Source organism: Pseudophryne corroboree, chromosome 7 (genome assembly GCF_028390025.1).
Source record: "Pseudophryne corroboree isolate aPseCor3 chromosome 7, aPseCor3.hap2, whole genome shotgun sequence".
Classification (NCBI taxonomy): domain Eukaryota; kingdom Metazoa; phylum Chordata; class Amphibia; order Anura; family Myobatrachidae; genus Pseudophryne; species Pseudophryne corroboree.
The window spans coordinates 357,168,180-357,192,712 of record NC_086450.1 but is presented as its reverse complement, the minus strand read 5'-3'; the positions used below and the strand labels follow the sequence as shown (position 1 = coordinate 357,192,712).

The following is a 24,533-nucleotide window of genomic DNA, read 5'->3' as shown; positions in this document are numbered from 1 at the left end:
GAACAATATTACTATTCTTTGCAGGTGGACTACAGGTGCCAGCAGGCCCTTTGTGTCCGGGCATGCTGGCACTTGTGGTTCTCCAAGTACCAGCATGCTGGGGCAGGCTTACTGGGACTTGTAGGCCACCTGTAAAGAACACTATTAACACACAATGAACCCCGCACCCACCGCCACCAGGGGTGCGGGGCATAGCACTGGGCTATCAGCCCAGTGCTGGTTACTGCTCGGGAGGGGGGGCCCCATTTTAATTTTTTGGGGTTCCCACTTTCCGAGGAATTCCAACCCTGGGCTGACTGGCTGGGGGGCAGATTAATGCAATGGCAGGGGGACCCCACACTGAGCGTCTCCCCTGCTATGGCATTACTCCCCCTGGCTGGTTCTGCCTAGTGCTGGTTTTACTAGTGTGTTGGGGGACCACACTTTTTTTTTTTTCAGGGGGGGGGGCGGGGGGCTTGTTAGCTGCCAGTGCCTCCCCAACCTGTGACCTCACCGCACGTCACTGGTACAGTGGGGATATAATCAGATAGGAAAGCTTATGAAGGTTGAGTGAGCGGATCTGGAATGTGATAAGCTAGCCTGAAGAGGTGAGTTTTCAGGGAATGTTTGGAGACTAGGGGAGTGTCTTATTGTGTGTGGTAGGGTATTCCACAGAGTGGGTGCAGCCCGAAGGAAGTCCTGCAATCGTGCATGGGAGCAAATAAAGAGTGTGGATGAGAGACGTAGATCTTGTGAAGATCAGATAGGTCGGGTTGGGAGATATTTTGAGATAAGCGAAGAGATGTACATTGGTGTAGTATGGTTAATGGCCTTATGTGTGAGTAAAAGTATTTTATATTGAATACGGTAGAATACAGTTAACCAATGGAGGGACTGACAGAGTGGATCTGCAGACGATGAACATCTAGCAAGGAAGATTAGCCTCGCAGCTGCATTCAGAATGGATTGTAGTGGTGAGAGCCTCTTTTTGGTAAGACTAGTAAGAAGACTATTGCAATAATCAATGCGGGAGATAATGAGAGCATGGATTACAGTTTTTGCAGTGTCTTGTGTAAGGTATGGTCGTATTTTGGATATGTTTTTTTAGATGCATGTAGATCTTGAGACAGATAAAATGTGGGGAGCAAAGGACAGTTCTGAGTTAAGTATGACACCTAGGCAGCGAGCTTGTGGGGTAGGATTGTTGAGTTCTCAACAGTGATAGAGATATCGGGTTGGTAACTACTATTGGCCGGTGGAAATATAAGTAGCTTTGTTTTGGAAATATTAAGTTTGAGGTGGCGAGATGACATCCAAGATGAAACAGCAGAAAGGCATTCAGTGACCCCGACCAATACAGATGGTGACAAATCTGGGGAGGATTGGTAGATTCGAGTATGTATCATCTGCGTACAGATGATACTGAAATCCAAAAGAGCTGATTCGTTTACCAAGAGAGGAGGTATAGATTGAGAAAAGCAGGGGACCTAAGACCGGACCTTGTGGTGCTCCAACTGAAAGAGGTAGCGAAGAGCAGGTGGATTCAGAGAAGCGAATACTGAAGGAGCGGTTAGATAGGTAGGATAGGAACCAAGAGAGGACTGTGTCTTTAAGACCCAGGGATTGTAGTGTTTGTATGAGAAGAAAATGGTCAACTGTGTCAAAGGCAGCAGAGAGATCTAGAAGAATAAGTAGTAAGTAATGGCCGTTGGACTTTGCAGTGACTAGATCAGGCCTGGCCAACCTGTGGCTCTCCAGCTGTTGTAAAACTACAAGTCCCATCATGCTTTGCCACAGTTTTGCTATTAGGGAATGCTAAATCTGTGGCAAGGCATGCTGGGATGTGTAGTTTCACAACATCTGGAGAGCCACAGGTTGGCCAGGCCTGGACTAGATCATTCACTACTTTAGTCAGTGCTGTCTCTGTGGAGTGCTGGGAACGAAAACCTGACTGAAGTGGGTCAAATAAATTGTGTGTTTTAAGAAAGTGTGTGAGGCGAGTGTAGGCAAGTCTCTCAAGTAGCTTGGAAAGGCATTGCAGCTGAGAGATGGGACGGTAGTTTGAGAGAGTATTAGGGTAAGAATTTTGTTTTTTCAGAATGGGAGTAATCCGTGCATGCTTGACAAGTGAAGGAAAGATACCAGTAGAGAGAGAGAGAGAGAGAGAGATTACAGATGTTAGTTAAGGTTGGGATGTGCACAGGAGACAGAGATTTACTTACTTGCGAGGGTATAGGTTCAAAAGGAGAGGTAGTAGAATAGCAGGCTGAGAAGAGTGTTGACACTTCATCTACACTTGTGGGATCAAATGAGGAGAGTGTGCCAGAGGGTTCAGGTAGAGAATTGAGCAGGTCACTAGCTGAGGAAGAGCATACCATTTCATCTCGGATCTCCTCAATCTTGTCCTTGAAGTAGGAAGCAAGATCTTGCGCCTTGATAGTGGCTGGTGGGTTGAGTGAGGGAGGGTTCAGAAGTTATTTAAATGTATTAAAAAGTCATTTGGGGTTAGAGGCTTGAGCAGAGATGAGAGTTTGGAAATATGTTTGTTTGGCAGAGTCTAGGGCATTACGATAAGAGTGGTAGACAGTCTTATATGTGAGAAAGTCGCTAGGAATACGATATTTACGCCACTGACGTTCAGCTTTGTGTGAGAGTTTTTGTAGGTGTCTGGTTCATTTAGAGTGCCAAGGTTGACATCTTGACCTACGTGGAGTGTGGTAGCTGGAGCCACTTGGTCAAGGGCTATTTCTAGAGTCTGGCTCAGGTGTGATACAGCAGTCTCAGGAGAAGTAAATGCAGAAATAGGTGAGAGCAATTGTTGCAGAGAGGTGGACAGTTCTTGAAAATTAATTGTGTTAATATTTCTGCGGGTTTGAGGAGGACTAGAGGACTTCAGTGACTCTGAGTATGAAGTAATGGTGGAGAGCATGCAGGTGATAAGTTTGTGATCTGAGAGAGGGAAAGGGGTGTTAGTGAAGTCAGAAACCATACGCGCATGCGCGGTGGGGGGGGGGGGGGGGTTCTGAGTACCTAGAACCCCCCCACCCCTGCCCGCCGATCCGTCTGTGCAGCTGACCGATTATTATTATTCTTTTTAAAGTAGCCTCAGGCAGACTGCGGCTCCCAGCAGCTGCCTCCTATTACGTTGAGGCAGGCTGATGGGCTGGCCGCTGGCTGAAAGTAGGGGGAGCTAGCTGCAGAGACAGCATGCAGCTCCTCCCAGGCAGTTCTCACATGGGGCTTTACAAGAGAGCTGGCAGTGAATATATTAAAGTCCTCAGTCCTCTGCAGCTGAGCAGGAGAGGTGGGTGTGTCATATGCCGGGGCTTGCTTACTTATGCTGAACGAGTGAGGCACTCACTCGCCTGTTTGTGGGTGGGGGATGTGTGTGATGTTTCACTTGGAAAAGTATGTATGTGGCTGTGTGTATATGTATGCTATCTTTGTGTTTGTGTGTATCAGTGTATGTATGCTGTGTATGTGTGTATTAGTGTGTGTCTGTACTGCAGTATTGTGTACAGTATGTATGCATGTGTGTGCTGTGTGTGTGTGTGTATGCTATATATGTGTATGTGTGTGTGTGTGTCTACAGTGAGTATGTATGCTATATGTGTGTGTGTATTCTGTGTGTGTATGTAGGCTATATGTGTGTGTATGTATGCTATATGTGTGTATGTAGGCTATATGTGTGTATGTAGGCTATATGTGTGTATGTATGCTGTGTGTGTGTCTACAGTGAGTATGTATGCTATAAGTGTGTCTGTTTCTGTCTGGTGTGTGTTTGTATAATATGTATGCTGTGTAAATTTGAAAACAGAAGGAAGTGCTGTCCAATCACAATGTGCAATAATCAAACAATGTTTATTAAAATAGAAAACACCCTAATAAAATTCTGACATCAGTTTTAAAAAACTCTTTCTACAGCAACTCGATGACCATATGTAAATTTGCAATGTATATATGCACATTAAAACAGCTGATTATACTGTCACAATCTGTTCGTGATCAGTGGCTTGCAGTCTGTATGATGGAAAATTCAGCAAAAAATAGATTAAAGTTATTTTGTCCGTAGTTTAAATGGAAGTGTTACCAGGGAAGAAGTGTTTAACTTCAGTTATTATACCAGTATAATAAATTTCTATCTACTCACATGCGTGTTAATTAGTCCAGAGTAATGACTAGTTGCTGTGGAAGAAAGGGCGGTCGCCCAAGGTGTATATCCCCACTCACAGTACTAGTCTGTGATCTGCCATCTGACTCTGTCGCTTTCTCTGTTCTGGCAGCCTGTCTCCTTCCAGTATTCCCCCCCCCCCCCCCCCCCCCCCCCCGTTCGATGGGACCCTTCGGTCCGGAGGCACTTTGCTGCTGGGTTGCGGCAGTTCTACAGGGACTCAGTCGGGACATCCGGCTGTTACTGTGCACACTAGAATGTATGCTGTGTGTATGTGTACATAAGTATGTGTGTGTGAACACACACACACATATATAGAGGTAATGGGTCCAGGTGCGGCACTCACAGACTTACAAACTGAGACTTAGGCAGGCGTATATAGGCATAGGCGTATATAGTCAGACATGTCTGATGTAAATGCCGTGATGTGAATAAATAGGCACTGAAACGTTACTATATACGCCTGCCTAAGTCTCAGTTTGTAAGTCTGTGAGTGCCGCACCTGGACCCATTACCTTCACATGTATTGTGAGGGCACCCGGACGAGTATTTGCTAAACAGGGAGAGCCGAACCACATTAAATTTATATACACATATATATATTTTTTTTTCCTTTTTAACAATATACCCTTATTCTGTGCTTCTAGCAAAAAATAGCTGCACCTCTCAATGGGTTTGATTCAATTCTACGTGAATTGAATAGCACTGGGAAGGAGTTCCCGAAGCTATTCAATTCATCGCAATGTTCTTGCAAGCAGAAGTCCGACAAAACTACTGCCATAATTCTGTTTTTTGCCCTTAGTGCGGCAGAAACAGCATCGCGCCAGGCACTTAAGTCTATATATACAGAGAGAGAGAGGGAGAGAGATAGATACACGTACACACAGTATATATATATATATATATATATATATATATAATATTATAAATCGTACATACGTACGGAAACCCCCCCATGAAAATCCTGCGTTTGCCACTGAAAACTGATCATAGTCTGGTGAATGCTAGATCAAGGCAGTGGCCCTTCTGATGAGTAGAGGAGTCAGTCCACGAATCAGGCCCTACACAGGTTGAGTCTCCCTTATCCAAAATGCTTGGGACCAGAGGTATTTTGGATATGGGATTTTTCCGTATTTTGGAATAATTGCATACCATAATGAGATATCATGGTGATGGGACCTAAATCTAAGCACAGAATGCATTTATGTTACATATACACCTTATACACACAGCCTGAAGGTCATTTAGCCAATATTTTTTATAACTTTGTGCATTAAACAAAGTGTGTGTACATTCACACAATTAATTTATGTTTCATATACACCTTATACACACAGCCTGAAGGTCATTTAATACAATATTTTTAATAACTTTGTGTATTAAACAAAGTTTGTGTACATTGAGACATCAAAAAACAAAGGTTTCACTATCTCGCTCTCACTCAAAAAAGTCCGTATTTCGGAATATTCCGTATTTCGGAATATATGGATATGGGATACTCAACCTGTATTGGCACCTCTTGGATTCAATAAAATAAGAGACCCATTTCCTCCTGCGATGATGAAGAGTACACTAGAACAGAAAGTGGAGCTGGAAAACTGCTGCCTTGGGGTCTGTTGAGCTTGAACTTGAAATTTTGGGTGCTTCACTGAACTGGCACTATGGGCCTAATTCAAGGTTGTTCGTAAAAGCAAAATCTGTCTCCAGTGGGCAAAACCATGTTGCACTGCAGTGGGGCAGAAATAACGTGCAGAGAGATTTAGATTTGGGTGGGTTATTTTGTTTCTGTGCAGGGTAAATACTGGCTGCTTTATTTTTACACTGCAGTTTAGATTTCAGTTTGAACATACCACACCCAAATCTAACTCTCTCTGCACATGTTGTATCTGCCCCTCCTGCAATGCATATGGTTTTGCCCATTAGAGGAAGATTTTGCTTTTACGAGCAACCTTGAATTAGGCCCAGTTCAGTGAAGCACCCAAAATTTCAAGTTCAAGCTCAACAGACCCCAAGGCAGCAGTTTTCCACATTGCACATCTATTATTTTGTTATGTCCTAACAGATTCTTTTGTATCCTTAACCCACGTAATTTCCAGCTATGTGGAGGCAGCAATACTAAAATGCAACAAGTTTCTCTCTAAAACGTAAGGATATTAAGTCATTATGTACGTATGGTGGAACCTTGGGTTTGCTCCTCATCATTTGATAACACTTTCTATGCTAAGACATGATTAAAGATCACCTTCAGATGTCACTAGAACAGTCCCTTTATAAGCCGCAGTACCTTTCTAGTGCAATATATAGTAATAGAGAAAATATTAATGGGATAAGAATTACTGTATGTTCTGAGTGTGACTGCTTCATCTTTTATAGTGGGATATCAGAGAGTCTTCCTCGACTAACATCTATGATCAAAGGCATTGGGGACCCCCTTGTGTCAGTGTACGCCCAGGCTTATCTCTGTAGGGTAAGAGCCGCAGTAATAACACATGGCAGTGTATGTGAGGCACCCTGCAGACATATAAAGTGCCGTGTGTGCTGTGTTCTAGGTTGGCATGGAAGTGGCTCCACACATCAAGGAACATCTCAACCAGAACTTTTTTGACTTCTTGCTCACATTCAAACAAGTAAGAAATAAAGCCGGTTCATGTCCTCTGTATGAAGTGTGGTTTGTTTATAAACCTCATCCCCTGATATTAAACACTGAATAGTTTAGTGTCATCGTTCTCTATATTTCAGCTGATATCCTGTTTTCTAGCACCTAGCTCATATAAGCATCCGGTATCCTCTAACTGTAGTTGTTCTCAATGAAATACTGTTAGAGGGCAGGATGTACTAAACCTGGAAATGTGGGCAAAACTCTGAAAATGCAGTTTTCTGAGTTTTGTCCACTTTACCGTATGTACCATTCCGGATCTTGGACCCCGTAGGCATTGCCTAACAGAAGCCTATGGGCTTCTTTTCACATTTCTTCTGAGTGGGCTCTAATCGGATACTTCCCAGCGTCCTCTGCAGCATATTGGGAGAGCTGTCCTTTGTGATTTTAATTACATTTCTAGGTACATACTGGTGTTATGAACAATGGTATGTACCCGATAACTGGCTGGATGTATCGCATCCACAATGATGCGTAATATATCCCTCCCAGATTGAGAGAATTTCCAAGACCCCTGCAGATAATACCTTACAGGAAATCCATTCCGGCTATTCACACTGATCACTGTGCTTAAACCAGTTGGATTTAGAAATGCTGCAAGAGGAGTCCTTTTACAGCAGGCCTGGCCAACCTGTGGCTCTCCAGATGTTGTGAAACTACACATCCCAGCATGCCCTGCCACAGTTTTAGCATTCCCTAATAGCAAAACAATTGGCAAAGCATGATGGGACTTGTAGTTTTTAAACAGCTGGAGAGCCACAGGTTGGCCAGGCCTGTTTTACAGCATGGGTCTTCAACCTGTGGCCCACCAGCTGTTGTGGAACTACACATCCCAGCATGCCCTTCCACAGTTTTGCTATTAAGGCTTCTTAAAACTGAGGCAGGGCATGCTGGGATGTGTAGTTCCGCAGCAGCTGGAGGGCAGCAGGTTGAAGACCCATGTTTTATGGCCTTATATGACCAATAACAAAGAGCATTACTCTATAGTGAGGTATGTAAGCAGTCTGCCAATAAACTGCTGCACACTGTAAAGGATTTATACAGTAACTTTTTTTACTTATTGCTCTAGGCGAATGATTCTGATATGGAACTAAAGCAAAAAAAAAAAAATCACATAACTTTGTATATGGAACAAACCATGTTGCCATGCAAGGATTGCAAATACATTTATATTTTCTCTGTGCAGGGTAAATACTGGCTGCTTTTACATGTAGCCCACAAATGTTAGACAGCTTTATTTTTACACTACAATTTAGATTTCAGTTTGGACACACCCTACCTAAGTCTAACTCTCTGCACATGTTACATCTGCCCCACCTGCACTGCAGCATGGTTTTGCCCAGGTGCATAGTTACTTTTTTGTTTTGCTTCCAAATCAGAATTGGGCCACAATGCTGGTTACACATTGGGCGATATCTTGTCCTCTCAAGCGAATGGACAATATATTGCTATCGGGTTGGCAGGTGTGTGCACCCGATATGGCTCTAAACTACGTAGTTCACAGACATATCGCATTGGCTCTGCAGCACAGCTGACGTCCGATATATCGGCACATCTGGCTGTGTGATAATGTGGTCCGCCACCAACCCGTACACTAGCTGCAGGAACTGACGTCACAGCTGGGTGGGCCAATTCATATGCCTGCCCAGCTGAGATGTGACATATCGAGCAGCTGATTGGTAAGTGCTTACCAGAATCAACCGCTCTGTTGACAGGATGGTAGGTCCGCCGTCAAGTCGACGTATTGTGTACCCAGTCTTAGTCTCATCCTTCCGCAATTGGCTGGCTACAGAGAAGGATTATATTTACAGTTTATTTTCCTATTGTTACTTATTACTCTTTCCACCATTGTATTGTGCCGTCATCCATCTTTCAGATTCACAGTGACACGGTGCAGAACCAGCTGGCGGTGCAAGCTGTGGAGATACCAATTTACCTCACGCTGTACTCTCCTGCCATAGACTGGATGTTGCGGTGCATTGCCTATCGTGCTCCAGAGGTAAAGACCGGTTTGTGCCGTTCAGTACAATATTTTGTATGATTTACTTGCATAATAGTATTGTTGTACGAGGTTTATAGCCATCCCTGAAGGACGTAGGGCCACTTAGAGGCAAACATGGTTTCCATGGTCCTGGGGAGTGGGGGTGTTTCCATTTTTCACATTTGCGTCCCAGAATGTATATTTGGCCTCAAAAGCTGAAAAATAAACCTGTAAATGAAAGACAGACATACATACCAAGGGACCGTTGCAGAGTTGGCAGCAAAACGGTAATAAATTCAGCTGCACTGGAAACCGGCATATTTCTGCACATATGCATAGCAGTACAGGGCTTGAGATGTGTACACCTGTGCATCGGCTGCATATGCGCCTACTTTACCTCATGTCCTCATCATCAGTGTGTAATTGCACATGCCTCATAGTAGGTTCAGAGTATTCACCTCCGAACAGGTGTATATACATTTACTTACTGGCTTGCATGAACCTTATTTGCATAAACATGCCCTAATTGAAATTTGATACCTTCGTTCTGCCTGTGATTGTAATGCTTCATTTGTATAAAATACTTGTGTGTTCACATAGGTTCCTTTGCATTCTGTACATGTAGTTCAGGGGATATTTAGGGCCCACGTGCAGGCTCCCTCCTCTCTTGCAGTGCAGTAGACTGGCATGTGTCAGAGTCTACTGCACATGCGCGGGTCTCTGGGAACATGGTGCTCGTACCAATTTCCCATGGTTTTCTGTGTGCTTCACTAGCCAATGCGGTACTCTGGAGAGGTAAGTATCATATGACTGCAGGGTGTGCGGTGTGAGTCCACCTGGGCCCAGGGGCCAATTGCAACCATTATAGCTACACCAATGATGTAGTGTAAATTCACAGAAACACTCTACACAAACTGGCATTCTACTCACCCTGCATCGGCCCCAAGTGTTTATTAGAAGTGATCTTTTACCTAGAATGATCTGACTGATAATCAGTACTTCCTAAGACTCGCTATGCTGCACTCTGCGCGTGGTAGAGGGTAATGCTCTATGGGGGGAGTAAGTGATACCCCCAGGGAGGACTCGCTATGCTGCACTCTGCGCGTGGTAGAGGGTAATGCTCTATGGGGGGAGTAAGTGATACCCCCAGGGAGGACGTATTGGGACAGGGGGAGGAGTGGTAATGCCCAATTAAAGCACCTTGGTTCTGGGGAATTGGGGGAGTGTACAATTGTTTAAATATGACCAGTCACTGAGGGGGGATGGGGGTGAGTAGTGCAATAACAGGAAACTATTACACTGCAGGTGTGTATGGGGGCTTATACAACGGATTATCACCACTAGGGGATTAGGGGTTGGGTGGATAATACTAATGGAGATCTATTGTCTCCATCCAGGGGAGGTCTGTTGCAACTAGAAGGCAGGATGCTACTTCACAATTGGGACACCAATATATTTTTTCCCCCATAAAATATAAAGAAAAAATAAATAAATGTTCTTAATTCTTTTTTAAAAATAGATTTATTTATTTTTACATTTAATTGTCAGTGAAGTAGTTAATGAATTAAATGGTTTCAAGAGTTTATCACATTGTTCTCTGATCAATACATTTTTGAATGAACGGACAGGCTCTGCTGATGGAAATGATGGAGAGATGCAGGAAACTCGGCAACAAGTAAGTGTCGCAGCAAGAAGCATCTTGTCAATCATACTCTTCATGTAAAATGCATTTGTATATTAGTAGTAATAATGCTTTGTACATATGGTTTATAGCTTTTTATGCAGTGTGGATCTAATGCTCCCTTTCTGGCTTGTCTCCTCTCCTCAGCGCTCTTCTGCTGAATTCCGTGATGTCTGCATTCAGGGCAGAGTTTATTGCTGCCAGATCAATGGACTTCATTGGAATGATTAAGGAATGCGATGAGTCGGGCTTCCCCAGGGTACCTTTAATTATGACTCACACATTGTATTTGTTATCAGTTAATTATTTAGTTGAATGATCTCAGACCAGTACCAGTGCCAAAAATGTACAGATGCATTTAAGTCCAGACAGGATACTCTCTGTGCAATACTACAAGGGAGACCTTATCTTTCTTGTGTGGCTGAATCCCGGCTTCATAGAACGGACGTGTAATCAATCTCCATAAAAACAAATCATACATGTTTCAAGTCCTTCCCTAAGGTTGAAAATGAAAACTCTGTTTTAGTTCATATGTAATCTCTGCTGTTTTACAAATAGAAGAAAACTATAAAAGAGCATAGAGATTGCTCTTATATCATGGTAGATAATCACTCCGCTGGCGCTGCACATGACGTTTCTGCAGCCTAGACTGACTGTATTGTAAGCATTTTGACAGCACTGATTGGGCACCGCATCCAGCCAGTCGGTTTGTTTGACAGTCTGCAATTGATGCAGTTTACTTTTAAACCTCTTTCGGCTGCTAGCCTGGGAGAGGTACCCTGAGCATGGGTGACTATGTACTGAACTGCACAGTTTAGATATTCCTAAATAAGCCATAGCTACAGTTCTTATTTACGTGAGCGTTACAAAGAGACAGCTATTTTGTTTGATCCATCTATCGCATCTAATAAACTACATTTGAAGGCTTTTACAGTGCTATTTCCCAAATTCACAAAAGTAGACCCTGCCTTTGAAACATAATTCCAGTGCTTATGCCTTGAAGTATTGGCAGTTTACCTCGTTTTTGTTGTCTTTTAAGCAGTTTTGTTTCATCAAATAGAAGCGTTCATGCATACGTAATGAGGGCAGGTTTTATTTTTCAGCATCTACTTTTCCGCTCTTTGGGACTGAACTTGGCTCTGGCTGACCCTCCTGAGAGTGACAGACTTCACATTTTAAATGAAGCTTGGAAAGTGATCACGAAGTTGAAAGTCCCACAGGTATTTTGTTTCTAAAATACCGAATTAATGGGTCGGAGTCTTCTGGTCTGCCTGTTCCAAGTACACTGCTTGTTATTCTGCCATGTCAGCAGGCAGACCCCAGAACAATTGGGTGTGGATCATTGTCAATAGGTTTTTACGAGCAGCTCGGTCAATAGGTCGACATGCAAGTTGTTGACAGGGTCAATAGATCAACATGTAAAAGGTAGACACCTGAAAAGGTCGACAATGGAAATGGTCTACACAAGTTGTTAGGGTTTTTTTTGAATGCCATTTACTATTTTAAACCACATGTGACCCCAATTAGTGTACTGCGTCCCCTCGCCTGGCTCGCTGTGCTCAGCACTGGTTAATGTTCCCAATCATAGTCCATGTGGGTAGTAAATGATAAAGAGGTTGATAAAAACTTGTGTCGGCCCTTTGTACCTGTCGACTTTTTTTTACATGTCGGCATAATGCACATCGACCTATCGACCTATTGACTGTTGATCTGTAATCTGTAACCTGAACAATTATCCAGTCTTGTTTTATGGTCCGATCCAAGCAGCCCCTTCACAATACTGCTCTGTGTCCCAGCATCCTCTGGTAGATAATGGAATTGCAGTCCAAGCTGTACAAGTGTATCTGTATTAGACACTGATAGACAGAAAGTCACAGATTACAGTCTTTACATGAAGATCCTAGCACATAATGTGCAGCCTTGTGTGTCAGGCAGGAAAATGTATGTTCAACTATAACATTGTGGAAATGTTTTACTACCTGTTTGTCTCTGCTGACAGTGGGCCTTATTCAGACCTGATCGCAGCAGCAAATTTGTTAGCAGATGGGTAAAATCATGTGCACTGCAGGGGAGGCAGATATAACATGTGCAGAGAGAGTTAGATTTGGGTGGGGTGTGTTCAAACTGAAATCTAAATTGCAGTGTAAAAATAAAGCAGCCGGTATTTACCCTGCACAGAAACAATATAACACACCCAAATCTAACTCTCGCTGCAGATGTTATATCTGCCCCCCCTGCAGTGCACATGGTTTTGCCCATTAGAGAACAAATTTGCTGCTGCAATCAGGTCTGAATTAGGCCCAATGTGCAGTGCTCTGTTGTGGCCCTAGCAGAGAACCATCACTTCCGTTATTTGGTTTCTCTATGCTAGAAATGACTAAAATCTGCTGTTTGTTTTAGGATTACATCAGTTGCGCTGAAGTCTGGGTTGAATATACCTGCCGACATTTTACGGTGAGCAGTGAAATGACCTTGTATAGCCTGCTTGAGTATTGTATTGTATTGTATTGTATTGTAGCTAATAAAAGTTAAGAATACCATGTAGTGATCTTCTATTTTCCCCGATCTAGGGCCTGATTCTGAGTTAGATACGGCCAAGTCTGTATCTTTTACTGATCCCACATCTGTGACTTTATACAGATGCTGCTACATAGCCCTTCCCTGGTGTACAGCCATGTATCCGCATGTGCAAGGACTGAGACACCCACTGTGCATCCGTAGACGCTGACATACAGTGTGGATTGGTGCCTTTATTGTGAGCATCAGAGTACACTAACACTTCAGTGGCACTTTCAGAACATTGCCAAAAGACAGACCATCTCTCTGCATCTGAGTAGCCACCTCCCTGTCACTGGCCAGGAATGCCCTGTACATTTGTAATACACTTCTCTGTGCATGAGCTTGTAATCACAACTACGACTCTGTATGAACACAGTCGGACATACGCCCAGTGAAAATAATCCCATAACTACGTCCAATATCGACATAGCGCTTGACTCAGGCCCCTTGCTGTATCTGTCTGGCATTCTTCTGTGCTTTTCAGCAAAATACTTCCGTCATAAAGGAAACGTGTTTAGCTACTTCAGCCTGAGATACATACTATTGCACAGGAGTCGACTGTACCTTTCCAAAGAGAAGTACGAAGAAATATAATTGAAAATGACAGCTAGAAAACACAGTTATGTATTTAGTTAAGTTTGTAACCAGTACAGTAATCTGTAAGCAAGAAAACACATCATTTAACGTTATTATGCTGCGTGTTTTCTAACAAGTTGCGTATGATGTCAATGTTCCTGAAAATATAGCAATCAATAAGCTTTTAACAAGTGCTAAGGCATAGATATGCTCTTGGCAGCATGGTAGTGAGGGAGCTATCTGATCTTCTAGAACAGTGGTCCTCAGCAGTTCATGTTTTCCAGGTCTCCTCACAGGATTGCAAGTGAAATCATTTGCTCCACCTGTGGGTCTTTTAAAATGTCAGTGAGTAATGAATACACCTGTTCAACTGCCAGGTGACCTGGAAAACATGAACTGTTGGGGATACTTGAGGACTGAGTTTGGGAAACACTGTTCTAGAAGAATGGATGCTTTTAGTATTAGCTTGCACAGACCATCCTCTATCATAGGATTTAGAAATGAGAAGATATACATCGCTTTAGCTGTTCTCTTGTCAGCATGAAATACATGTGACTGCAGCCCACCTGGTTAGGTCATAGGAGTTCCAATGCTTTAAGCATAAGCAGCTCATGCAGTATTGTAGTTTCCCATTAAAAAACAAATGTACACATACTGTACAAAGACATTTCAGCCAAGCTCTGCACTTCGATATTCTGTTCACAGCCACTATTATTATAATAATTATTATTAATAATAAAGAATAATAATTATTATTATTAATAATAATATCATCATCTTCTATTTCTAAGATGCCACAAACTATACGTAGTGCAGTACAGGGTAAACAGCATAAATATCATACATAATGGGAAACCAAAGCTTAAGTACATAATATAAATACCAAAACATTAACATCACACCACAGGCTCTGGTCGGAGCGCAGGAGCAAGGGTGGGAGAACGGGCCGATGATAGCAGGAGCATACAGTGGTGAGTTTCGGGAGGGAATTGGTTTCAGTACCCAGTGTATGGGGTCAGATACAGAGGTGCACCGTTGGTGCCTGACACAGTGGAGCAATATTTTTTTTTTGCCACTGCACATGCACGAAAGCCGCACTGCGCACATGCAGCAGTTGAATAGCGATAGCGCACACATAAAAATGCAGGCGTGTTGGGACCGTTTTATGGGCGTTCACTAGTCAGTCACTGCAAATTTGTTCACAGCTGTGTCTTAGGAGAGCCGCTCAGTCCGCCTTTATACATGATGAGTGGATGTGAGATGTGGTAGTGAGCTTCTCTGTGCACAAGACGGAGGCCTAGCCATTAGTATATATTACAAAAGTATCCTGCAAGGGAGATAGCAGCTGCTCATGTAACTGCGTACACCTCTGAATCCGAGTCAGTCAATGAAGGGGCGAAGGATACAAGGGAGCAGAACACTGGTGACCTGGATAGTTCCAGGGAGAAACAAGATGATTGAGCTTACATACTATGGGGAAAGGGTAAACGGCTGTGGGGTGACTGGGAATGGTATATGGATGAGGGGTAGAGGAGAATAGGGAGGAGTTATCAGAAGGGCTGGCATACTTGAATAAAAAAATGATGTTCGAAACTGGTAGCGGCATGATTGAGAGATGGTTTGAATGTGGGGAGTGAAGGAGAGAGCAGAGTCAAGAATGACACCAAGGCAGTAGACTTGGGAATATAAAGGAAGGTGAGATGACCAACAGAGAGGAGCAATGAAACTACACCCGAAGTGGGGGAAAAAATCAGTTAATTCTTGGCTATGCTAAACTTAAGGAAGCACTGGGGCATCCAGGAGGATATGACAGTTGGGCAGGTGGCGGCTTATGAGAGGATGCATTGCAGGCAAGGAGAGCGATGATTCTGGTGCTATCAGCTATTGAACTTGGTGGTTGTAGGCCATCATAGATCATTATGATTCTGTTACCTCCTGCATGGTTTAATTCTCTTTTGGCCTGTAGCAATATAGAGCGTGTACATGATTTCTGGTAGTGCAGATGGGGTAATGATTAGCATTACTGCCTCACAGCACTGAGGTCGTGGGTTTGATTCCCACCATGGCCCTAACTGTGTGGAGTTTTTATATTCTCCACCTGCTTGCAAGGGTTTTCTCCAGATTCTCTGGTATCCTCCCACAATCCAAAAATGTACTGGTTATTTACTGGCTCCACAAAAAATGAACCCTATTGTGAATGTGTGTGCATGTACATGTGATAGGGAATATAGATTGTAAGCTCCACTGGGCCAGGGACTGATGTGAATGAGCAAATATTCTCTGTAAAGCGCTGCGGAATATGTGTGCGCTATATACATAACTGGTAATAATAATAAGTGTTCCGTTTCTGGTATATAACTGTGCAACTGGTGCCGCAGCTGTGATATTTATGTACCTTATGTTTTCTATCGGCAGAAGAGGGAGGTAAACACTATCCTGGCTGACGTCATCAAACATATGACCCCAGATCGGGCATTTGAGGAAGCCTACCCACAGGTATTCATTCCTGTTTTTGTTTTTTTGTTTTGTTTTTTTGTATTCAGAATTTCATATTATGCTCAAAATTTGGAATATGTTAATACTAAATTGTTAATTTTAATAGTGTTAACACTACTAGCCAAACATTTATGTCAAGAGAGAAAACATTAACACCCCTCAGCATGCACTGTATAAACCCACCAGCAGTGTGGTGAACCAAAGTGTGGCCTGTTCACGAATATGTAGCCAGTAATAAGAGTCTCACACAGTACCAGCCTCCGCTCTTGTCACGCACACCTTTATTAATGGAATAAAGGAACAATGAAATTTATTGGAGCTAACCTTAAGGGCCCTACACACTGGCAGATAATACTGAACGATATGAACATTCTCGTTCATTAATGAACGAGAATCGGTTCATATCGTGTAGTGTGTAGGCACCAATGATTAACGATGCGCGGCACCGCGCTCATTCATCGTTGGTGCCCCGTCGCTTATGCATGCAGGCCAATATGGACGAGATTGTCCATATTAGCATGCACTGCTATGGAGCCGGGTGACGGGGGGAGTGAAGAAACTTCACTCCCCCCGTCACCTTCCCACCGCCGCCGGGTCGCCTGTCTCCGCCGTCGGGTAGCTCGGCGGCGGATCTGCCAGTGTGTAGGGCCCATTACTCTGCCTGTGCTCGATGTAATTCTGACGGTTTATTCTCATCTAAATGTGTCAAGTTTATACTCTAATCTAGAACATTGATGACTTGTCATTGGTAAACAGCTGCCTAAGAGCATTAATCTGCTGTGAAGTGATAGATCATTGTAAACAGAAATACTACTTAAGCTGGTCATACTCCTTAAGATTATCTGTCCAAACAAACCAATTTGCTGGTTAGAATGAAAATCTGGTAATGGATGGAGGCAAATGACAATCGACCATTTGCTCCCAGATGCCAGAAAATGGACAAAAACAGTCATTCAGACAAATTTGTTAAATCAAACAGATTTAAACAATTTGCGTGAACGATTGTTTTTGTGCGTTTTCCGGCGTTTGGGAGCAAATACTCGATTGTTAATTTCTCCCATCCATTACCAGATTTTGTTCCAAACAGCAAATTGCTTGCTTGGTTGGTTGGACAGAAAGTCTCGAGGTATATGGGGGGTAATTCTGAGTTGATCGCAGCAGGATTTTTGTTAGCAATTGGGCAAAACCATGTGCACTGCAGGAGGGGCAGATGTAACATGTGCAGAGAGAGTTAGATTTGGGTGTGGTGAGTTCAATCTGCAATCTAAATTGCAGTGTAAAAATAAAGCAGCCAGTATTTACCCTGCAGAGAAACAAAATAACCCACCCAAATCTAACTCTCTCTGCACATGTTATATCTGTCCCCCCCTGCAGTGCACATGGTTTTGCCCAATTGCTATCAAAAATCCTGCTGCGATCAACTTGGAATTACCCCCATGGTACATGCATTCACATACAGACCACACCAGTGATGTTACTACTGAAGAGAAATGGCTGAAAACCCATGGTGGTGGCATGATATGCCTTGTATTTCTAGCTGCTCTCTTTTTATCAAATCTTTATATAGCACATATTATTATACAGTACTTCTTCCTTTATGTAGAATTGCTTAGGCTTAATTTTCTTACCCTTACGTTTTTAACTAAGTGCATTTGTTACACCTGCTTGACATAGGAAATTAATGTTTACATTCGTTGTCAAGTGACAGTGGGACCAGTCACTAAGAGGGGTTCTCGTCCTATGAGGTCTAGGCTTCACCTGTTTTGTTCACATTTATCATGGTCTCGCTAGGTATGGAAATAGTCGACACAAAAGGCAGACACAATTTTTTTTTTGTTTTTTGGGGTGTTTTGTCACTTTTCTGCCACAAACAAGCCCCATTAGTGTACCATGGGAGTCATTCAGACCCGTTCGCACGCAGCGGTTTGTAGCTGCGGTGCGAACGGGTTCGGAATGCGCATGCGCGGCGGCCGCAGTGCGCGGCGCCGGGGGTCGCCGGGTTACGTCGTGTCCTAAGAAGATTGACAGAAGGCGTACCTGGGCGGATACGGACCGTTGGAGACCGTTTTTGGGGGGTGGAGAAGAAAACGCAGGCGTGTCCAGGAGAACGGAGGGCGGATGTCTGACGGCAAAGCCGGCCCCAGCATCGCTGAGATCGTCGCACAGGGTAAGTATGTCCAGGCTAGTCTTCTTTTGCTTGAATTTTTTTTTAGCTTAGCAGGGCTACACAAGCGATCGCAGTCCTGCTAAGCTAAAATACACTCCCCCATAGGCGTGGACTAGTTGATCGCAGCAGCAGCAAAAAGTTGCTGGCTGCGATCAACTCGGAATGACCACCCATGTCCCCTCACATAGGGTGCCTTGCTCTGCTACTGCTGCGATTGGCCCAAGTTACTATTACCAATCGTAGTCCACGTGGATGGTAAAATATGAAAATCTTGGAAAAATGAAACAAAAACAAACGCGTTGTCCATTGTTATGTCGACCTTTTGAACTGTCTTCCTCTTACATGTAGACCTTTAGGCCCTGTCGACCTAATGCATGTCTACCATTAGTTGTTGACCTATTGACTGCAGACCTTTTTAGTGTAGATCTATAGATCGGATACCGCTAGGCATTTGGTTCCTTGGTTTTACTGACCTATTCTGCATTACAGAGGGACTCTTGTGAAAACTTTCTTTAGAAAAAAAAAGTTGGTTAAAATGTTTTTCCATGTAAGTATTAGACTTTAACTTCTTGGTTATGATTCTGTTTTTGTCTGTTTCTTTCCAGCTTCAGTCTATAATTACCAAAGTTATAGCTCATTTTCATGATTTCTCCGTCCTTTTTTCTGTGGTAAGTCCCTATTCTGTATTGTTTAAAATATATATATATTTTTTGCTGTATAGATATTTGCTTTACTATAACAACAATTGTATGTGACTCTCCCAGGAGAAATTCCTGCCGTTTCTGGATATGTTCCAGAAAGAGAGTGTTAGAGTGGAGGTTTGCAAGTGTATCATGGAGACTTTTATCAGGTGAGTGATTTATCAGCCAGTTTCTTTATTGAGGTTCTTTTAATTTTATTTTACTTTGTTACATTTGTCAACAGCCACATTTCATCCCATTTGTTGGAAGTCCAAATTCTGCTTTCCCAACGTGAACATTTCACAAACACTATTGCATATTCATGATGTATTCAACCACTCAACCATTTTATATATACAAATATATATATATCAGAAATGGTAGATAAGATGCTTTAGAGCGACCAATGGTGTCAATTAATGTTAAAGGAGGAGGTTCTAATTAAAAAAAATTTTTTTAATCACAATAAAATTTGCACCAATAAAAGATATAACACAAAACCACACAGGAAAAAATAAAAAAATATATATATCATCGGAGATAAAAAATCAAAATATATCTCAAACACGTATAAAATACTGTTAAAAACGTATATAGTATAGCATATGAGGACTCAATTATAAAGTGATATAAATTAATAAGACCAACGTAGGTAAAAAAATCAATATCTTAACTTAAGAGAAGGTAGGTATCTCTGGTCCATATACTAGTACGATTTGTTATCGCTAATTGGCGCTGCTCAGCTTCTACTGTTCATACATATATATATATATATAAAGTTCTCATCAGCGGCACACAGGACACAATCACAGAAGCATTAGGTTATGGTCAACGTTTCAAACCTTTACTGGTTTTTCGTCAGGATACAAATAGCATATAAAAACAAGTGACTTACCTATATACCCGCCACCATACACGTGTGGGACCCGCTCTCCGGCGCCAGATGCAGCTTCCGGGTTCGGGCGCCCGCCCATGACGTCAACGCACATCCGTGCGCTTGTTGTCATGGTGATTTAAAACACCACTGTGACAGTACACTGAAATACATATACCGAATGAAACATAAATTAATCGATCACAAGACACTTAAAGAGTTGTTATAAACAGTATACTGGTTGTTTTACAGAAAACAGTACAGAGTACAGGAAGCGCTGATCAAGTTCATGGTCACTAGGGTTATTGTATTTCCAAAGTTACTACCACTAGATTTAAATTACATGGAGCAGCAAATCCGTCACTATATTAAATTAATTCAAGTAAAGCAAGCTAGTGGTAACATCTCATTTAGCCCCCTGGGTGCTATCACATCTAATTTATTAATCCAAAAGGATTCCTTCCTCAGGAGCAGTTTACCCCGATCACCTCCTCTACGTAGAGGGGGGATATGATCTATCATGCGATATTTCAGGCTCGTTAGGCTATGTTTAGCCTCAACGAAATGTCTCGCCACTGGTTGATCCTTGGTGCCTTTTTTTGGGGGGATTGTTAGTGTAGGCCACTAGTGGACCTGCCACTAAGAGAGCTTAGTGTGTGGCGCACTCTTTTGAAATGATTATTTTGTATTAAAAATATTTCAAACTTTTATTTCCATATCTAAAAGAATGTTACAGGAAGGACAGGCATCCTATCCTATTTGATAACCTGAAGAAAATGCAGAAAAATTTGTTATTTTTACATATGTTGCTATTATTTTATATAACTAAAATATGAATATAAAATTCATATATTTCTTTGCCTATTTTTTTTGCCTATAAGGTAGGATCCTCACACTGATGTTGGTGATCTTTCGATTTATTATTTTAGGCAAAGAAGGGAAAGCAAAAAGGAATGTGATTAAATAAGCAATATGAAATATTAGTTAATTTATTCAGTGCTAATTAGGCTACTGATAGGCTCTCTTAAGAGACTGTATCATGTAAGTGATACCATACACTGAATTAACCCATGTTAATATATGGTCCGAGAGATTGACGACTTTAAGGGTAGATTCCTCCATTAGTATTTCCTGTTGTTGATCTTTCTTCTCGGATACCTGTGTGTGACTGGTGTTTCCCATCTTTGTGGATCCTGATTTCCCCTTTGTCCCCCTCCGTGTCTTCCTTTTGCGGGGTGACCTCTTGTACCCCGCCCTGCCCCTAAAAAAGGGTCCTGTTCCAAGGTATATTGTCCTCTAGGATCTGAGCGACTGGCTTCGTAGGCATCCTCACCTCCTGACGATTCTAATTCGGATGATGTGTATATGTCCAGATTTCTCTGTCTGGGGATTACCTCTCTCTGTTTCTTACTGCTCCATCTAAAGATGTTATTACTTAGGAAGTCCCTCTTGTCCCGTAAGTATTTAGATCTTTTCCTTTCAATGATGGTATCCTCATAGCTTTCTAGTTCCTTCTCTTGTCTTTCAAAGAGCTTCTGGAATTGAGTGTCTTTCTCCCAGACTTCAAGACTTTTACTCAGTCTTTCTATCTCCTTGTCACATTCCTCTAGGACCAGATTATCATGCTTCACCAATATGCTCATCAATTCCTGAGAGCATTTGTGCAAGCAATTCTCCCATTCTTTATTCAAGTTGTCAGAGATCAGACTAAACGCTGGGAATAATCTAGGTCTTAGACCTCTTGGAGAGATTTTGTTCTTCATATAATTCTCCAGACTGGTCAAGTCCCATCTAGTGCGTATTTGTCTCTGTAGCAATTGCTTGAGTTTGAGCAAATCCTCATCCCATTTGGGATCCGTCTCCTGTTGTATTGTGTTATCCGGGAATATATTGCTCAAATCCCCCATTTTACGTCTACCATTTAAGGCGTCTCTTAAAGAGAAATTCGCCATTTTAAACAATTCTGCTACCTCAGATATCAAAGACCTGTTCAATTTAATTACAAGTGTTGTAAATATATAAATAAATTTATCACCGTGCAAGGATCTGGAAAACTGAGATCAAGACTCAGTATATAAGATAAGTTTTCTAAGGGGGAGGACACAAAGGCCCAATAGATACTGCGCTGGTAACTAAGAAAATTATAGGATATAAAGTGTATAAACCAACCATTTGAGAAAGAAATTCAAATAAGGGCCACTGAGAGGTCCTTCTAGAAATCAATGAGGGTTGGAGGTGCGCCACTAAGCAAGATTAAAGTATTTTTTGGGGGGGATTGTTAGTGTAGGCCACTAGTGGACCTGCCACTAAGAGAGCTTAGTGTGTGGCGCACTCTTTTGAAATGATTATTTTGTATTAAAAATATTTCAAACTTTTATTTCCATATCTAAAAGAATGTTACAGGAAGGACAGGCATCCTATCCTATTTGATAACCTGAAGAAAATGCAGAAAAATTAGTTATTTTTACATATTTTGCTATTATTTTATATAACTAAAATATGAATATAAAATTCATATATTTCTTTGCCTATTTTTTTTTTGCCTATAAGGTAGGATCCTCACACTGATGTTAGTGATCTTTCGATTTATTATTTTAGGCAAAGAAGGGAAAGCAAAAAGGAATGTGATTAAATAAGCAATATGAAATATTAGTTAATTTATTCAGTGCTAATTAGGCTACTGATAGGCTCTCTTAAGAGACTGTATCATGTAAGTGATACCATACACTGAATTAACGATAGCCTATGATATTTTTGCAAGAAAAATGTCACTAGTACATGTACCAAGGAGTGAGGTTTTGGGAATAGATATAAGTAACATGAAAAGAGAATACTATGAATTACATGGAAATTTTGTAACATATATGCACTCTTTCCGTCAGTCTACTGTTCAAGACTGCAGTAATAGTGTTAATGTAATTTAATACAATTTTGTATCCACTATTCTGCAACAGTGTATATATGATAAACAATCCATACTGGAGACCAGATAATAGATACACTGTCTCAAGTATACTTGTCAGAGGAGACAGACATACCAAAAAACAAAGATTGCTTATTGCTGACTGAGAATGAATTAAAGATAAATTAATCTGATTTCAATAGTGTATGAGTAGGATATGCATGTTCATGTCGCATTCTATTCTAATAATACATTTTTAATCCCCTTTCTTCAGAGTTATTCTTCAATTAACTGTGAACAATATATCCCTGGTATATGGACTTAAGCAAAATTGTGATTTAAATAAAGTCTTTTTCTGAATCACACTTAGGCTAATCGTCGGCACATGGACCAATTAATTCCCACTCTGAGTGGTAAAATACTTCATGTTGAATAGGCACTGTCAATTATAAGCAGTAAACTCTATATAGTTACGCTCTTAGGAAATCAATATATTCCCCAGACACATCACAATTTGATATCATTTGCTGAATATTCACAGATAAATCTATAAGCATTTCATTTATGATGAGTGTATAGACATCCTTTCATAGACAAGGCACAAACACAAGAAATGCAAAAAGAGCTCCAGGTGTATGGAAACGGATTCCCTTTCTGCTTTTGCTCCATGTACCCTTGTGGGCAGTGAATGCGAGCAATGAGAGCAGGGAAAAACCGTCCACCTGGGGCTGAAGGGAAAGAAAAGTGCGGGCTGCTTCTGCTGTCCACGCTTAGTATCTTCCTCCCCTGTTACATTCGAGCATTGCAGGGGGCCCCCAGATACCCCGCAGTGGATGAGAGGGCAGCCCTGAGTACCTGATCAGCGTGTGCCCGTTGCGTGGTAAGTAGTCGTGCCAATTCTCTGTGTAGTGTACTAATATCACTGCAGGTAAGATCTCTTCATTTAGCAGCCTCAGCAGAAGATGGACGCTGGATCGAGTGATTGCATGTAACTATCCCGTTTGTTCAGTACATGCTATAGAAGCCGAACATCAGAGCAGGGGCTTCCCTTGCCCGATGTATCAAGTGTATCTATGCGCAGTGTTCACCAGGGGTAAGTACCCTAGAGGGGGGATATGATCTATCATGCGATATTTCAGGCTCGTTAGGCTATGTTTAGCCTCAACGAAATGTCTCGCCACTGGTTGATCCTTGGTGCCACCTGCTAGAGCTGCCCTAATTGCCGACCTATGAAGGGTCATGCGCTCCTTGAATTTCCTGATAGTTTTGCCTATGTATGATAGCCCACAAGGGCAAATTAATTGATAGATTACATAGGTACTCTCACACGTTAGGCGATGTCTAATATAATATTTTTTACCGGAATGTGGGTGACAAAATGAATCACCTGTCAGTAAAAAACCACATGTGGTACAGGTGCACTTGAAGCAACCATTTTTGGCCTGGGGTAAAAAGGTTTTTACATTGCTAGGTATATATATATATATTGAGAATGTTGATTTATATACAGGGATGAAAGCTATATCTTAAACACACTTTAAATACACTTTACCATGGAGCCGCTGCGGCCGCTATACTTTATACACACTCTACGTACTCTTTACGCTATTAGCGTAAAGAGTCCCGTACTGTGTACGGACTTTGCGCACAAACGCTGCGCTGACGGTACAAAGTACACACAGCGCGTACACACCCAGAGATACACCGCAAACCCTTAACAGCTATGCAATGCGATAATAATACACTTTAAACCTTAGCAGGGAAAGGAAGACACGACACCAGATTGTAATTAAACTGCTGGGTTCCGACAC

General features: G+C 42.1%; 1 protein-coding gene across 1 annotated transcript in view; it reads left to right on the top strand.

Annotated features, from left to right (window-relative positions):
- VPS35L (VPS35 endosomal protein sorting factor like) overlaps positions 1 to 24,533 on the top strand; it is a 154,104-nt gene that overhangs the window by 42,844 nt on the left and 86,727 nt on the right. Inside the window, exons 11-21 of the mRNA XM_063934448.1 lie at positions 6,247 to 6,294; positions 6,524 to 6,617; positions 6,700 to 6,777; positions 8,683 to 8,805; positions 10,416 to 10,462; positions 10,616 to 10,727; positions 11,572 to 11,688; positions 12,869 to 12,922; positions 16,019 to 16,099; positions 18,872 to 18,934; positions 19,031 to 19,116. Of these exons, the coding sequence (XP_063790518.1) occupies positions 6,247 to 6,294; positions 6,524 to 6,617; positions 6,700 to 6,777; positions 8,683 to 8,805; positions 10,416 to 10,462; positions 10,616 to 10,727; positions 11,572 to 11,688; positions 12,869 to 12,922; positions 16,019 to 16,099; positions 18,872 to 18,934; positions 19,031 to 19,116 (903 nt within the window). The remainder of the gene's footprint in view (positions 1 to 6,246; positions 6,295 to 6,523; positions 6,618 to 6,699; positions 6,778 to 8,682; positions 8,806 to 10,415; positions 10,463 to 10,615; positions 10,728 to 11,571; positions 11,689 to 12,868; positions 12,923 to 16,018; positions 16,100 to 18,871; positions 18,935 to 19,030; positions 19,117 to 24,533) is intronic.